The sequence below is a fragment of the Mustela erminea genome, chromosome 9 (genome assembly GCF_009829155.1).
Source record: "Mustela erminea isolate mMusErm1 chromosome 9, mMusErm1.Pri, whole genome shotgun sequence".
In the NCBI taxonomy this organism is placed as follows: Eukaryota; Metazoa; Chordata; class Mammalia; order Carnivora; family Mustelidae; genus Mustela; species Mustela erminea.
In genome coordinates, this window is record NC_045622.1 from 105833299 (window position 1) to 105849692 (window position 16394).

At 42.3% G+C, this 16394-nt stretch overlaps 1 protein-coding gene across 2 annotated transcripts in view; it reads right to left on the reverse strand.

Annotated features, from left to right (window-relative positions):
• The window catches only part of ATL3 (atlastin GTPase 3), a 49430-nt gene that overhangs the window by 11932 nt on the left and 21104 nt on the right, over positions 1-16394 (reverse strand). For both annotated transcript variants that reach the window (XM_032357116.1, XM_032357117.1), the window contains exons 4-8: positions 14968-15072; positions 14452-14502; positions 8233-8289; positions 6299-6391; positions 5245-5383 (exon numbers count right to left, since the gene is read on the reverse strand). In XM_032357116.1, coding sequence (XP_032213007.1) covers positions 5245-5383; positions 6299-6391; positions 8233-8289; positions 14452-14502; positions 14968-15072 — 445 coding nt within the window. The remainder of the gene's footprint in view (positions 1-5244; positions 5384-6298; positions 6392-8232; positions 8290-14451; positions 14503-14967; positions 15073-16394) is intronic.

The following is a 16394-nucleotide window of genomic DNA, read 5'->3' on the forward strand; positions in this document are numbered from 1 at the left end:
ACTACTTCCTGACAGACGATCTCAAAATCTCATGGTGCCAAAGAAGATCGGGCCCTACAAACTCTTCTGTTTAATTTCTAACTAAACAACTCAGGGCTACTGCATTAGGTCTCTCTGCTCTAGAAAACAGAGAGATGACAGCTTTCTTTATGATGATGACAGAGTCATCTGTGTCTGTTGAAAGGGTCTCAAAAGTGAGCTAATCTAGCTAACAGGAAGCAGCAGATGAGCAGTGGTTAAACCAAAACTAGGACTGTGTTCGGCAAGTTGTTCCCCTCTGAACAAATGGTCCTTCTTTGGGGGAAAAAAAAAAAAAACAGCAAAAAAAAATCACATAAAATAATCCCTCAAGTACTTAAGAGAACATTTGCGGAAAATGTAACTCTTACTAAATGTAGATGTTCTATAGCAATGACATTAAGGTCCCTCTGTGGATTAGCCCCAACTGCTCTCAAGCAAATGATGTCTTCCAGGCTATATGGAATGGGGCTTGCAGGATCTCAACCGAGTCATCATACAAGTATATACTTGAAAAAAGACAACACGTAGGCATTTTCTTTAACTCTGAAAAACACATCAGCTCCAGTGACAGGTCTCCTACAATAAAGTTTATGTGGTTCTCAGTCAAGCACTTGCCAAATACTCCAAGCCACTGTGCCCAATTTATGCTTCACTCAAAACGCTTCAAACCTTGTTAAAAAGGTTCCCTAAAATTACAAAAAATTCCATCTGCAAAGCCCCTAAAAAGTACACAAACCTTTGCAGAGCTAATAAAAATTCTTTATAAATAATCCTCCTAATGACTACAGTTCCTGAAACAGACACACAAGGCAGACTATAAATACATATTTTTTTTAAAAAGATTTTATTTATTTGACTGAGAGAGAGAGTGCGTGAGGACACAAGCAGGGGGACCAGCAGGCAGGGGGAGAGGGAGGAGAAGAAGCAAGCTCCCCTCTAAGCAACAGCCCGACATGGGGCTTAATCCCAGGACCCCAGAATCATGACCTGAGGTGAAGGCAGACACTTAACCAACTGAGCCACGCAGGTACCTCTAAATATTTTTAAAGTAAAGCAAAAAAGGAAATTTTTATTTTTCATATCTTTTCTTTTAAAAACATAATTATAAATGTACATTTTTAAATGAATACAATCATACAACATATGCTATTATGCAATCTTTTGACATTTAATAGTATGTCGTAGACATCTGTGCAAACACAGATAGATTCATCTATACCTTAATCTTTTAAAGGACTTTGAATAGGGGCATCTGGGTGGCTCAGTTGGTTAAGCATCAGACTCTTGATTTTGGCTCAGGTCATAATCTCAGGGTCATGAGATGGAACCCCACGTCAGGCTCTACAATGTGTGTGGAGACTGCTTAAGATTCTCTATCCCCCTTTCTTCCTTGCTCTCTTAAAAAAAAAAAAAAAAAAAGACTTTAAATAACTTTTAAAATAAACTTTGAAAAGTGCAAATGTATCATAACTTAACCAGTTTCTCAAGAACACCCATTTGTTTCTAATTATTCCCTATTATAATTATGCTACAGTGATATATGCCCTTGTCCATGTATTTTTATCTACTTATTGGATAGTTCCTTAAGATACTTTCCTAAAAGTGAAATACAGGATCAAAGGATGTAAACATTTTAAGCTTTGAGACTGACCCATAAAGACTATGAATTTGTACCAATACATTTGCACTTTCTCAATTATTGTGATGCTAGCTGTATTTTCATGAGCACATACTGACCATGTGTACTTCTTCCTTTCGACTTGCCTTTTCATGTAAGAGTAAGATTTTAACCCATCCATAAATGTGTTGTTTTTTTTTAAAGATTTTATTTATTTATTTGACAGACAGAGATCACAAGTAGGCAGAGAGGCAGGCAGAGAGAGAGAGGAGGAAGCAGGCTCTCACTGAGCAGAGAGCCCGATGCGGGACTCGATCCCAGGACCCTGAGATCATGACCTGCGCTGAAGGCAGAGGCTCAACCCTCTGAGCCACCCAGGCACCCCCATAAATGTGTTTTAAAGTGCAATGATGAATGAGGGAAACAGTACATAATTACAACACTAACAACTACTTGTACAGAATTTGCTCCCTATTTTATAAATATAATAGGAAAATCAGTACACTGAATATTTAGTGATAAGCTGTACATATTTATTTATGTTTGTTTATTTATTTTTTAAAGATTTTATTTACTTATTTGACAGAGATCACAAGTAGGCAGAGAGGCAGACAGAGAGAGAGGAGGAAGCAGGCTCCCTGCAGAGTAGAGAGCCCGATGCGGGGCTCGATCACAGGACCCTGAGACCATGACCTGAGCCAAAGGCAGAGGCCTTAACCAACTGAGCCACCCAGGCGCCCCAAGCTGTACATATTTAAATACATACAGGGTTGAACAGTATCCCCCAAAATGCATGTCATCCTGGAATCTCAGGACATGACCTTGCAAATTTACAGATGTAACTAGTCGAGATCATACTGGATTGGGGACAGCCTAAATCCAAACAGTGGTGTCCTTATAAGAGGAGAGAACACAAAGAGACACAGAAAGGCAGTGGCCATATGATGACAGAGACCAGAGCGACACACACAGCTCCAAGCCAAAGGACGCCAAGGCCCACCAGCAAACCCCAAAAGCTAGGAGAGAAGCTGGGAGCAGATTTTCCCTCAGACCCCCAGAAGGAATCACTATGGACGCCCTGATTTCCGAATTCCAGTCTCCTAAACCTGTTAGGCAGTAAATTTCTGCTGTTCTCAGCCACCCAGTTTGTGGTCCTTTGTTGGCAGTCCTAGGAAACAGATATAAATGCACACCCAACAGTATAAAAAACTTCAAAAGTCGGGGTTTGAAAATGTTAAAAAGCTCTTCCTATCTCCTGGGATAACATAAAAGTGAAATTTTTTTTTTTTTTAAGATTTTATTTATCGACAGAGAGATCACAAACAGGCGGAGAAGCAGACGGAGAGGGGGAGGAAGCAGACTCCCCGCTGAGCAGAGAGCCCGATGCGAGGCTTGATCCCAGGACCCTGAGATCATGACCTGAGCCGAAGGCAGAGGCTTTAACCCACTGAGGCACCCAGGCACCCCTAAAAGTGAATTTTAAAACAATGTTTTGAAACATTATTTGTTTGAAAATATGGAGAAACGCCTTTGTGTCTATCTCTACCTGATGACCTGAGAGTACGCTGAGGCTCAACTGCACGAGGGAGTCACTGAAGCCGCCCCCTCCCCCGCAGCCTCATTTAGGAACGCCCCAGACACCTCCCCTCCCAGTGATGAACAAACCCGATGTTAGGTTTGGTAAAGGTGTGTCTAATGGTCTAATAAGAGTGTTAAAAGCCTAAGGGAACACATCACCTACGTGCTCAACTTTCTCTAGACTCCACTCAGAAAAGTCGCTTGCAACTGCTTTGAGGTAAAAGGTTCCAGCTCCAGTGTTGCCTGAGCAGACTTCTCTCTAAAGCTAGACCCCAAATTCCGATTTCTGAATTGCCATCTAACAGGCTCTAGACGTCTCCTGCTCAGGAAAGCTGCCAACCACATAAAAACACAACACAGTGACAAACAGAAGACAAAACTAAGTCTCTCAAACTCCGTTTCTTCTGCACTATGAAGACCAGCTGGAATGTAAATCTTAGACTGAACAAGTACGTTAATGTTCTTGGATCAAATCAGTCAAATAAGCTGAAAGTGATATAGTTTATGTTTATTACGAGACTATGAAAAACTCCCACTTCAAAAGCCACGTTCTCCTGGAAACTAAACATTATATACCTTTAAATTATTTCCCCAAAGTAACAGAAGAACTTCTATTTTAGTCCAATATGACTTTGGGGCAAAAAGAATCTAGATGTGGGATGCCTGGATGGCTCAGTGGGTTAAAGCCTCTGCCTTCGGCTCGGGTCGTGATCCCAGAGTCCTGGGATCGAGCCCCGCATTGGGCTCTCTGCTCAGCGGGGAGCCTGCTTCCCCTGCCTCTCTCTGCCTGCCTCTCTGCCTACTTGTGATCTCTTTCAAATAAATAAATAAAATCTTAAAAAAAAAAAAATCTAGATGTGCATCTCTACCCCACCCCCCCACCCCCCCCACTTACTATTGGAGTACTCTGAGCAAGTTCCTTAACTTTCCTAAGCCAGTTTCTCCATCTGTGAGATAAAGGAGACAGTATCAGCTGATGGAATCACTGGGAACATGAAGCAGAAAAGAAAACTAGCCCAGCACTGCTGCTGTGGCCTGAATGTTTGTGGCCCCACCAAATTTGTATGTGGAGATCCTAACCCCTACAGGGGATGGTGCTGGCAGGTGGGGCAGGTATGAGCGGTGATTAGGTCATAGGGCAGAACCCTTGTGAATGGCACTCGCATGTTTATAAGAGACTCCACGGAGCTCCCTAGCCCTTCCACACATGAGGGTACAACCAGAAGTCAACAGCAAGACAGCCTTCACATAACCGTGCTGGCACCCTGACCTTGGACTTTCAGCCTCCAGAACCATGAGAAATAAATGTCTGTTGTTGGTAAGCCACCCAGTGTAAGGCATTTTGTTATAGCAGCCCAAAGAGAAGCGGCGGGAGATACGGCGGAGCCTTGAGAAATGGCAGCTATCTTTATTGCTACTTTCCTGGTACCAGAGAAGCTCAGGTAAGTTCATAAACAAAGGGGCTAGTTTAACACACGTAAACTGAAGGCTGGGCATTACATGACTCAAGGCCTTAATGAATAAGGAACAAAAATAAGAGAATGGAATCCAAGAGTCCCGACTCTAATTTCTCTAAGCTGCTACCTAGTCAACACTTCCTGACATGCACATATGACCCAGCACCAGGCTCTGCACGAATCACAAAGATGAAAACACGCAGCCATGCCACGCATCGCATTACCTTCCTTTTGGAGACTTAATTGTACTTGCTAAGTATCAGGTGACCAATGTTTAGTGTTCCTTTCTTTAGTGCTTTTATCTCTTGTAAGCCAGTAATTACAACAGGCCTCTTACACAGATCATTAATGAATCTGACCACCACCATGTCAGATGGAAAAGTTAAGGTGAACTCTAATGGTCACACCAAGGCAGAGGCAGAAACCGAAGCCGACTCTTAGTACCAGTCTCTCTAAGCTAACGTGCTGTCCCTCTGCAGCACTCGCTGGATCCATGCCTGACAATCTCTGGTCACTACTTAATTCCAAAAACTGAATCACAGGTCTAAAGTAACATAATTCGTAACACACCTTTCAATTTCCCATCAAAGTCAGGGCTTGTGGCCACCTGGAGTCCAGGGTGTGGTAGGAGAAAACAGGTGACGTTGGAGAAACACGAGTGAATGTGATTTCGGACGTTCTGAATTTCCTCATGTTGATGTTCTTTTACCTGCCAATGAAGACCAACAATTTACAAAAGACCATTTGTTTTTCTTCACTAGGAACCACTAGTATAGGACAAAGAAAAGATTTCCCAACTCAGATGGATCATAGCAGCCTACGTTTTGTCCAGTAAGAAACCTCAGAACCCTAGAAGCAATAAATGCATACATTTGATTAACCACAGTTTGGCTCCCACAGCAACCAAAGAACAGGGACTGAAGAGTTTCTTAATAAACAGTATTGCACAACACTTCCAAAGAATGAGAGATGGTTTGTGGGCATGAAGGAGGATCTAACTAGTTAGCAGTAATGGACAAACGACTCCTGTATTTTACTTTTTGGAGAGCAAGCTAAGCCTGTTTATATCTACCCCAAAACAGAATTCTGAAGAACAACAGAACAAAAGTTCTGAATATGACATTCTTTTTTTTTTTAATATTTTATTTATTTATTTGACAGAGATCACAAGTAGGCAGAGAGGCAGGCAGAGAGAGAGGAGGAATCAGGCCCCCTGCTTCTCTGATGTGGGGCTCGATCCCAGGACCCTGAGATCATGACCTGAGCCGAAGGCAGAGGCTTTAACCCACGGAGCCACCCAGGCGCCCCTGAATATGACATTCTAAAGGCACATATAGAACCTGGTACAAAATGTGAAACAGAAACCATGATCAAACCATGATCAAACCATGATCAAGGCTTCAAAATTCCTTCAAAGCCAGAGTCCTTGCTGTAATCCCTGTTGCTCCATACCCAGGTTCTTCACTCCTACGTGAATACCACTATGCACCAATATTCGTAAATATTTAATACACTTAACAGAATTTTCCATATTCTGCTTTAAATACTACAGTTAGAGGCAAATGAGAAAGTTACCACTACTTTCTTTATAGGTAATTCCTCAGAAGATTATATTTCTACTTACCTGTAGACGTTTATCTAAAAAGGACATCCCTCCCTCTAGTCCATAGCTGTATTCGTAAGGGAAACTCCAGTCTCGAACCAAAAACATCAGCGTCTATTTAGGAAAAGAACAGAACATATTATTAGGTTGCATACATTCATTTTCTTTCTTTATTTTTTTTAAATATTTTATTTATTTATTTGACAGGCAGAGATCACAAGTAGGCAGAGAGGCAGGAAGAGAGAGAAGAGGAAGCAGGTTCCCTGCTGAGCAGAGAGCCCAATGTGGGGCTCGATCCCAGGACCCTGAGATCATGACCTGAGCCGAAGGCAGAGGATTTAACCACTGAGCCACCCAGGCGCCCCTGCATACATTCATTTTCAATATGACTGAAATACTTCTTTGCAAAGAGCCAGCTTTTTCAAAGGCAGCAAGAAATTATGAAGGATTTATTTCTTCTGTAAAGTCTTAGAAACTTTATAAGCACTAGGAGGACATGTATAAGTCAAATGTGAGGTGAATATATCCTATTGGCTGTTTTTGTTCCCATGGGTTGACCAGAGTAGAAGGAAGAGATTGAGGAGAAGATATTAAATTCAGGCTCTGCTCTACAGGCAAGCATGAGGAATGTAGTAAAGGACAAGAAAACAACATGGTACCAGCTAATCATGAAATCAGATCTACTTTTAACGTTAGAAAGAAAACTAAATAATAAATAATAGTACTTAAAGCTCCCCTAATCACATTGAGGTTACTATGCATTCTCATCCTTGTGAAACAACTGGCTAAAGCAGGGGCCAGAAAACCTTTTCGTAAAGGACCTAAGAGTAAATATCTTAAACTGCTGTAACAAACAGCAGCTATGGAGGACCCCTGGGTGGCTCAGTCGGTTAAGTGTCTGCCTTCAGCTCAAGTCATGATCACAGGGTGTTGGGATTGAATCCCACATCAGGCTCCCTGCTCAGTTGGGAAAGCCACTTCTCCCTCTGCCCCTGCTTGCACATGCTCTCTGTCTCTCAAATTAAGTAAATAAAATCGTTAAAAAAAAGAAAGAAAGAAAGAAAGAAAGAAAGCAAGAAAAGAATAGCAGCAGCTATAGACAAATGAGTGTAACTGTGTTCCAATAAAATTTTATCTGCAACTTAAAAGTCAGTGTCTACAGCTAATTTATACATGTCATGAAATAGTACTTTCTTTTTTTTTTTAAGATATTATTTATTTGAGGGAGCAAGCAAGCTAGAGAGAGAAAGCTTGAGCAGCAGGGAGGCAGAGGGAGAGGGAGAAGCAGGTTCCCTGCTGAGCAGGAAGCCAGATGCGGGACTCAATCCCAGGACCCTGGGAGGATCATGACCAGAGCCAAAGGACACCCAGGTGGCCTGATAGTATTACTTTTTTATTTCAACCATTTAAAAATATAAAAACGAGGGGCGCCTGGGTGGCTCAGTGGATTAAACCGCTGCCTTCGGCTCAGGTCATGATCTCAGTGTCCTGGGATCGAGCCCCGCATCGGGCCCTCTGCTCAGCGGGGAGCCTGCTTCCCCCTCTGTCTGTGCCTGCCTCTCTGCCTACCTGTGATCTCTCTGTCAAATAAAATAAATAAAATCTTTAAAATATATATATATAAAAACTATTCTTAACTCATAGGTCACATAAAAACAGACAGCTAACCTGATGTGGCCTGTGGGCCGGAGATCAACAGTTTGCTGATCTCTGAACTAAAACAAAGACATGAGGGCAGCTGGGTGGCTCAGTCAGTTAAGCATTCAACTCTTGGTTTTGGCTCAGGTCATGAGATTAAATCCGATGTGAGGCTCAGCGCTCAACAGTGAGTCTGCTTGAGATTCTCTCTCAACCTCTACCCTCCCCCAACTCGCAGGCACACCCTCTAAAATAAATCTTTAAAAAAAAATAAAATAAAACAAAGACATGAATTACAGTTACAGTTAGCATTCTACCTGGAAGGGCTTTTGGAAAATTTCATCCATTGCCAGACGACCGTATTCTGTGAAGAGCTTTAAAAAAGAAGAGTTAACGGTTTGTTAGGCAAATTATTTAAAGTATTTCTATGGCTATTATTTAGCGAAGATTCCATTTAACGACTCAATGCTACTATGAGACCAAAGTTCTACAGTTTCAAAAGCCTGGAGAGCCATGAACCTTAAGATAATCTGTTATTCTTCTGTCTCACATTCCATGTCCCAATTCATTAGCAAACCCAGAATCCAACCACTCACGGCTCCCAAGGGGCTTGGAATATCACGACAGCTTCCTAACTGGCCTCCCTGCCTCAGTCTTCGCTCCATCCCCAGACTATCCCCAGGACAGCAGCCACAATGGCTCTGCTATAAGGTCAGTTAAATCACATCATGTCTCTGCTTAAAACCCTCCAACCTCACAGTAGAAAAGCCAGTCCCATCCAGTGAGATCTGGCTTCCCTGGCCCTCCTCACTCTTCCTCAGATACGCTGTGCACACTGCTGCCTTAGAGCCTTTGTCCCAACTCCTCCTTCTGCTGTAAGGTTCTCCCCCAGATAACTGCACAGTCCACTTCTTCACCCTTTGCCGTCTTCACTCAAATGGCTCCTTTCTCACAGAAGCCTTCCCGACCATCCGTCTCAAAGATTACAAGTTTCCCCACAATTCTTCTTACTCCATGTCTCTTTTAAATATCTTTCCTTAACCCGTCTCACCGTCTAATATACTATATCTTTACTTATTTTGATTAGTTTCTGTCTTCACTACTAGAATCTGCGCTCCAGAAGGGCAAGATGTTGGTCTGTTCCCTGCACTACTGCATCTCTGGCAGCAGGAAGAGCACTGGGCCCAGAGCATGTACGCCAGGCAAAGGACCAAATGACCACATTCCCTAAGGTCAGGGCTTACACAGACATTCATCTCTATGTCCTCATGAAGCCTCTGACTAAAAATATAGCAAAATGAAGTTCAAAAGTTATAAACTCACAGGACAAAGGGGATGAGAAATGATATGGCAACAAAGAAGAGTTGTCATAAACACTCTGGAAGGAAAACAGACAAATGAAAACTATCTCAGGTTTTGGCTTTCTCTGCCTTATCTGTGACAGACAGGCCAACAAGAAAGAAGTAGATTCTGTCAGCAGAATCCCTGACAGGCTCAGAAATTAGAAGCACCAGCCACCATGAAGGAGGGGGTGAGGGAGCAGGGCTAACAACTAAAGAAACATTAAAAGTCTTCAGAGAGAGGACCTACACTCCCAGATCCTGCTCCCTCCCTGTGCTCCAAATCCTCTTCCTGCCCCCACAGAAGATGGGCAGTGTGCTTTCTGGAGGGGATAAACCAGAAAGAATTTACACTTTGATACCAAACTGATACTTTGATACTTCAGCCGAAAGGAGTAAGGTTAAGTACCCTACTTTACTGGGAACGGGCACTTAGGTCAAGGTCTACATACCCCAAATAGTGAGACTCAGCCTCCCAACCTGTGGGAGCCACACCAAGCTTCTACCCACCCAGGCAGGAGTTTCAAGAATTCTCTGGGGAAAATGACAGCCCCAGAACATGTTACAAACAGACATTCGGGGGTTGCAACAAAATACAGTCACCTCACTGTGATCCGAAGCAGTCACAAGGTCAGCCCTCTTGCCAAAGGTCCCGGTCAGATTTTTAACAGTTCACTCTTAAATACACATGCCCAAGGACACCAGACCTTTGAGAAAAGCTATTAGCAAGAAAGACGAAAACCTGTGTCCTTCAATTCCAGAATATCGTCTTATATTATTCCTTTTATAATTTCTTTCCCTCCATTTTCTGTTATGTTTTACTAAAACATCTCTCATCATTAACAGACACAACCTCTCCCGAACTGGTGCTCCAAGTTCCCTCGTCTGTTGTGCCCTCCCATTCTCCCTCTCCTCCACTCGCCCTCCCCTCTCTTCCCTTTTTCCCTCTTCTCGCCCCCCCACCCTGCCCTTCTCTCTCTGCTTCGCTCCCTCTGGTGGGACTTCTGCTCTGTCCTTTCATTCAGCCCGCAAGGGAGATTTTCTCCAATTTAGCTTCCATCTCCTTCTCTACTGAAGTTTCCAATTTTACTGACACAGTGTTCATTTCCAAGTTTTTGTTTGTTTTCTGAATGTTGCTTTTTAATAGCATCCTGTTTTTTCTTGGTGCAACAGCTGCAACATTTTATCTTGGTGAACATATGCATTTACAAAGACGGAAGAAAAGGCCCACACCAAGGTACATTACCATGAAAATTCATGCCAAGAATAAGATCTTAAAAGCTTCAGATAGAAAAAGGTCACATACAAAGGATCAGATGGTGTGGGACTTCAGCAGCAACACTGGAAGCTGGAAGGCAATGAAGCAATGCCCTCAATTCTAAAAGAAAATTAATTCTATCCTGTAATTCTACAATAAAATTAAAATATTCTCAGACTTACAAGAACTCAAAAAATGTATGTATACTATGTATCCATTCTATTCTTTCTCAGAAAGCTAGTGAAGAATGTTTAGAATTAAGAATAAACCTCCCCCCAAAAGGGTGGGGGGAGGATAAACAAATAAAAGATTCAACAGGCTCCAACTGCAAAAGGAACTGAAAAGAATTCCCAGGCCCTGATTTCAAGCTGTATTACAAAGGCATAGTAATCAAAACTGTATGATATTGGAACAAGAACAGACACAAAGATCAATGGAACAGATTAACTTTCTATTCTCCAAAAAATAAACCCCTGCATATATGATCCATTGACTTTATGAAAAGGAAGCCAAGAACATACAACAAGTCAAGGACAGTCTCATCAACAAATGGTGCTGGGAAAACTGGACAGCTACATGCAAAAGAATGAAACCGGACCATCTTCTTACACCACAAACAAAAAGTAACTCAAAATGGATCAACGACTTGGACATAAAACCTGAAACCATAACACTCTTAGAAGAAAACATAGGTGGTGGGGCGCCCGGGTGGCTCAAAACCCAGGTGGTGCACCTGGGTTAAAGCCTCTGCCTTCAACTCAGGTCATGATCCCAGGGTCCTGGGGTCAAGCCCCTCATCAAGCTCTCTACTCAGCAGGGAGCCTGCTTCCTCCCCTCTCTCTGCGGGCCTCTCTGCCTACTTGTGATCTCTGTCTGTTGAATAAATAAATACAACCTTTAAAAAAAAAAAAAAAAAGGAAGAAGAAGAAAACATAGGTGGTAAGCTTTCTGATGTTAAGTCTCAACGATTTTTTGGATTTGGCAACAAAAGCAAAGGCAGCGGGCACCTGGGTGGCTCAGTGGGTTAAGCCACTGCCTTCGGCTCAGGTCATGATCTCAGGGTCCTGGGATGGAGTCCCGCATCGGGCTCTCTGCTCGGCAGGGAGCCTGCTTCCTCCTCTCTCTTTCTCTGCCTGCCTCTCTGCCTACTTGTGGTCTCTCTCTGTCAAATAAATAAATAAAAATTTTAAAAAATATTAAAAAAAAAAAAAAAGCAAAGGCAGCAAAAGCCACAATACACAAGTGGAACACATGAAACTAAAAAGCTGCACCACCTATGTTTTCTTCTTCTTCCTTTTTTTTTTTTTTAAAGGTTGTATTTATTTATTCAACAGACAGAGATCACAAGTAGGCAGAGAGGCCAGCAGAGAGAGAGGAGGAAGCAGGCTCCCTGCTGAGCAGAGAGCTTGAAAAAGCAACCTAACAAGTGAGAGAAAATATTTGAAAATCATTTTTCAGATAAGGTTAATAGCCACAGTACATAAAGAATTCGTACACCTCAACAGGAAAAAAAAAAAAAACCACAATCCAATTTAAAAATGGGCAGAGGGTCTAAACAGACATTTTGCAAGGAAGATATACCCATCTGGCACTTCATGGCCAATGGGTACATTAAAAAATGCTCACCATCAATAATCTCAGGGAAATGAAAATAAAAACCATAATGAGAAACCTCCTCACACCTATTAGAATGAATATTCACCAAAAAGAAAAATATTAAGTGTTGGTGAGAATGTGGCAAAAAAGGAACCCTTGGGCGCCTGGGTAGCTCAGCTGGTTAAGCGACTGCCTTCGGCTCAGGTCATGATGCCAGGGTCCCAGGACTGAGTCCCACATCAGGCTCCAAGCTCAGCAGGAAGTCTCCTTCTCCCTCTGACCTCCTCCCCTCTCATGCTCTCTCTCATTCTCTCTCAAATAAATAAATCTTAAAAACACAAACAGGGGCGCCTGGGTGGTTCAGTGGGTTGGGCCTCTGCCTTCAGCTCAGGTCGTGGTCTCAGGGTCCTGGGATCAAGCCCTACATTGGGCTCTCTGCTCAATAGGGAGCCTGCTTCCCTTCCTCTCTCTCTCTGCCTGCCTCTCTGCCTACTGGTGAGCTCTGTCAAATAAATAAACATAATCTTAAAAAAAAAATACAGAAATGACTAGAGTGACAGGTGTCCTATTACTAATTGATAGAGCTAAATTCAGCCTCTATGAAGAAGGGTTAGAATGAAGGAGGATCTCCACCAGGACACGTTATTGGCAATAGGGTCTTCAAAGAGGTAGTCACATTAAGATGAGGTCATCAGGGTGAGCCCTAAGCCAACATGACCTGTGTCCTTATAAGAAAAAGTCACACAGACACAGGGAGAAGAATGCAATGTAAAGACAAAGAGACACGCAGAGGGAAGGCAGAAGCAGAGACTGAAGGCCTACAGCGAAGGCCAAAGAATGCCAAGGACGGCCCGCAGACCAGCAGGAACCAGGATGGTCAAGCACGAACTCTTCCCCACAGGCTCGGGAGGGTGCGGCCCATGCACAGCTTGAGTTCTGCCGATCAGACTCTAGAACTGTGGGATTTTGTTACAGCAGCCCTCACACATCACCTGGGCCTACTCATAAGGACCTCTGACTAACTGATGACACGATCCATAAAGAACTACGTCACCTCAAATATGATTGGGTCTGGGGCACGGGGTCCACTGACGCACACAAGCTCAGTGTCCAAAAACGTGTGCGAAACGAAGGAGAATACAAAGAAGTGTCAGGTGAAAGGGTGTCCAACTCGGGTCTTGCTGGAAATGTTTCAGGAACAATAGCTCCCAACCCCCAGAGCGGAACCACCAGTTATAAAGTACAAGCCAAAGTTGAGGAATTATTTTCTTTGCTTTTTAAAGGACTATAAATTAGAGCTAACTCAAAGTGATCCCCATAATAAATGACACCCTTACTACTCTGCATGTCGATATGTTTTCTTGAATGTCAAAGGGACAAGTGCGATCAGAAAAACATGCCAAGAATTGCACTCAGCTCTGGAATACCCCTGGAAGAGTATTTTACAGGAATAACATGTAAGAAGGGCTGCATGGAGAACAAAAGACAACGAATAACAGTAGTAGTAACAGTAATAATAAATAACGGCTCACAGTTATTAAGCACATACTCCTTTCTAAGCACATAATGCTATGCATTTTATAAATAACCATTCCTAGCCTCACCTGGATTTTTGCAACAGCGTCACTGAATGCACACCTGTCCCTATATATCTAAACAGCCAGAGTGATCCTCTGCTTAAATATCGCTCCTCTCCTCAAAACATGCCTCCTATACCCATTCCCTGTGATGAAAAGCCCAAGCCCTTGGCAAAGGACAAGCATCAGCAGGACCTAAATGCCTCCCTGACTTTATCACTAAGCCTCCTCCTGTCACAGGGCACCTGGGTGGCTCAGTGGTGAAGAGCCTGACTCTTGATTTTGCCTCAGGTCATGATCTCAGGGCTGTGAGATCAGGCCCACATCAGGCTCCGCACTCAGCAGGGAGTCTGCTTAAGATTCTCCCTCTCCTGTCCCTCCGCAGCGTGTGCGCACACACACACACACACACAAGCCTCCTTCTATCACACCTCCTAGTCCTAAACACTGGCCTCCTTGCTGTTCCTCAATCCTGCCAAGCACCCTCCAGTTCAGGTCTTTCTTCTTGCTGCCCCCTCTCCTATATCACTTCCTCCCCAGATATACAGCAGGACTTATTCTCTCACTTTCTTGGGTTCTGTGCTCAACTCAGTAAGGCCTACCCTGATTATCCCGCAGTAACAGGGTGCAGGACCACTGTGAGCCAAAAACCTCCTCCCCATAGTTCAATCCATTACTAAACCTATTCAGCTTTAAAATTTCCCTTAGTCTTAAAACTTTCAAATGATACATTATGACGTTAAAGTTTTTATGATGAATACATACCTGTAGCTGCTGAAGATCGTCTTCCTGAATGTTCTGGGACAAATTATAAATCTAGAAAAGAAAAATCCAGATTGATAACCACTCTAGCTTCACTTCAAAGGAATCCCAAATAAGCCTAGAGCATTGGAAAGAAGCTTTGTACAACTAAAGGTTTACCCCTAAGAACATGAGTTCTGCTCAAACAATATTACCTGTCTTTTGGAAAACTATGCATATAATGTTGAAATCACCTAATTCTTCCTTTACAGCTTAAAATCAGTTTTCCTAAGTTCTTACCAAATCTCTATTTCCTATGTAATTAAAGTAATTTCAATTTCCACTTTTCAGACTCTTCTTGGAGTATTTTATACATACTTATAACCGAACTGGAAAAACAGGTAAGCTCTTTCTTGAGCTTAATTTATACCTATAGCCCACATCACCTAGGCATTGTGATAACAGAACAATTGAAAACAGATGTACTCTCCCTCTGCCTTATTTCCTCTGCAAACTTTTATCTTAATCAAGTGGTGATACCTGAACAGAACTAGTCATGGTGCTTAGAGCGAAGATGGTGGCACAGTCCTTCACAGTAGACTGGCTGTCAAACGCCCCCTGGGTATCCATCAGAACAACTGCAACCTAAGAGAAAGGGAAATACCAACAAGATATGCTAGCGTGAGAAGGGGAAAAACAGAGAGAAGAAACTGAGAAATACAGGTAACAATTAAATGAGGCTTTGGCACCTGTTTGTAATTCTACAGAAAAGTAGTTATTGAAGTGCCTTGTCTTGATCAGAGAATTTTCCTGGAGATTATCTGCTCTGACCTGATGAGATGGTATGAAACAGGGACCCACAGAGCCCCATCAATTAAAAGAGTCAAATGTTGAGACAGATTAACCCACTTACCAAGCCAGTCATTCACAAAAGTAATTCACAAAAGTATTCACAAAAGTAATAATACGATGATCACTTTTCTGTTACTTATATATCAGGTCCCATTAATCTCATTTTATATTTTTGAGTTTATTTTCATACCCCTAATCCCCACTGTGGTAGCACAAATGTAAAAATCCATGCAAAAGAAAGAATTATGCCAAATAGAAAGATAAGATCAAACCAAATAAAGTTTCTAGCCAGCCTCAAACAAAATAAAAAAAATTTTAATTAAAAAAAAAAGCTTTTATATAGCAAAGTTAATGATCAACAAAACAAAAAGGTACTACAGAATAGGAGAAAATATCTGCAAATGATGTATCTGGTAAGGGGTTAATACCTAAATATATAAAGAACTTCTACAACTCAACACCAAAAAGGAAACATTCTGATTAAAAAGTAGGCAGAGGGGGCGCCTGGATGGCTCAGTGGGTTAAAAAGTAGGCAGAGGATCTGAGTAGACATTTTTTCCGAAAAGACATACAAATGGCCAACAGACACATGAAAAGATGCTCAACCTCATTAATAATCATCAGGGAAATACAAATCGAAACCACAATGAGGTATCAGTCAGAATGGACAATATCAAAAAGAAATAACAAGGGGTGCCTGGCTGGCTGAGTGGGCACAGCATGCAACTCTTATCTCAGGGTCATGAGTTCAAGCCCCACACTGGTATAGGGATTAATAATAAAAAATAAAATTATAAAATAAGTGTTGGTGACATTGTGAAGAAAACAGAACCCTCATACACTGTTGGTGAAAATGTAAACTGGTATAACCACTGTGGAAAAGAGTATGGAATTTCCTCAAAAAATTAAAAATAAATAACAAGTGTTGATGAGGACGTGGAGAAAAAAGAACACTCAACCACCACTGGCAGGAATACAAACTGGTACAGCTACCTTAGAAAACAGTAGGGAGGTTCCTCAAAAAAACTAAAAATAGAAATACCATATGATCCAATTAGTTCCACTACTGGGTATTTACCCGAAGAAAACGAAAACACTAATATGAAAAGGTACAT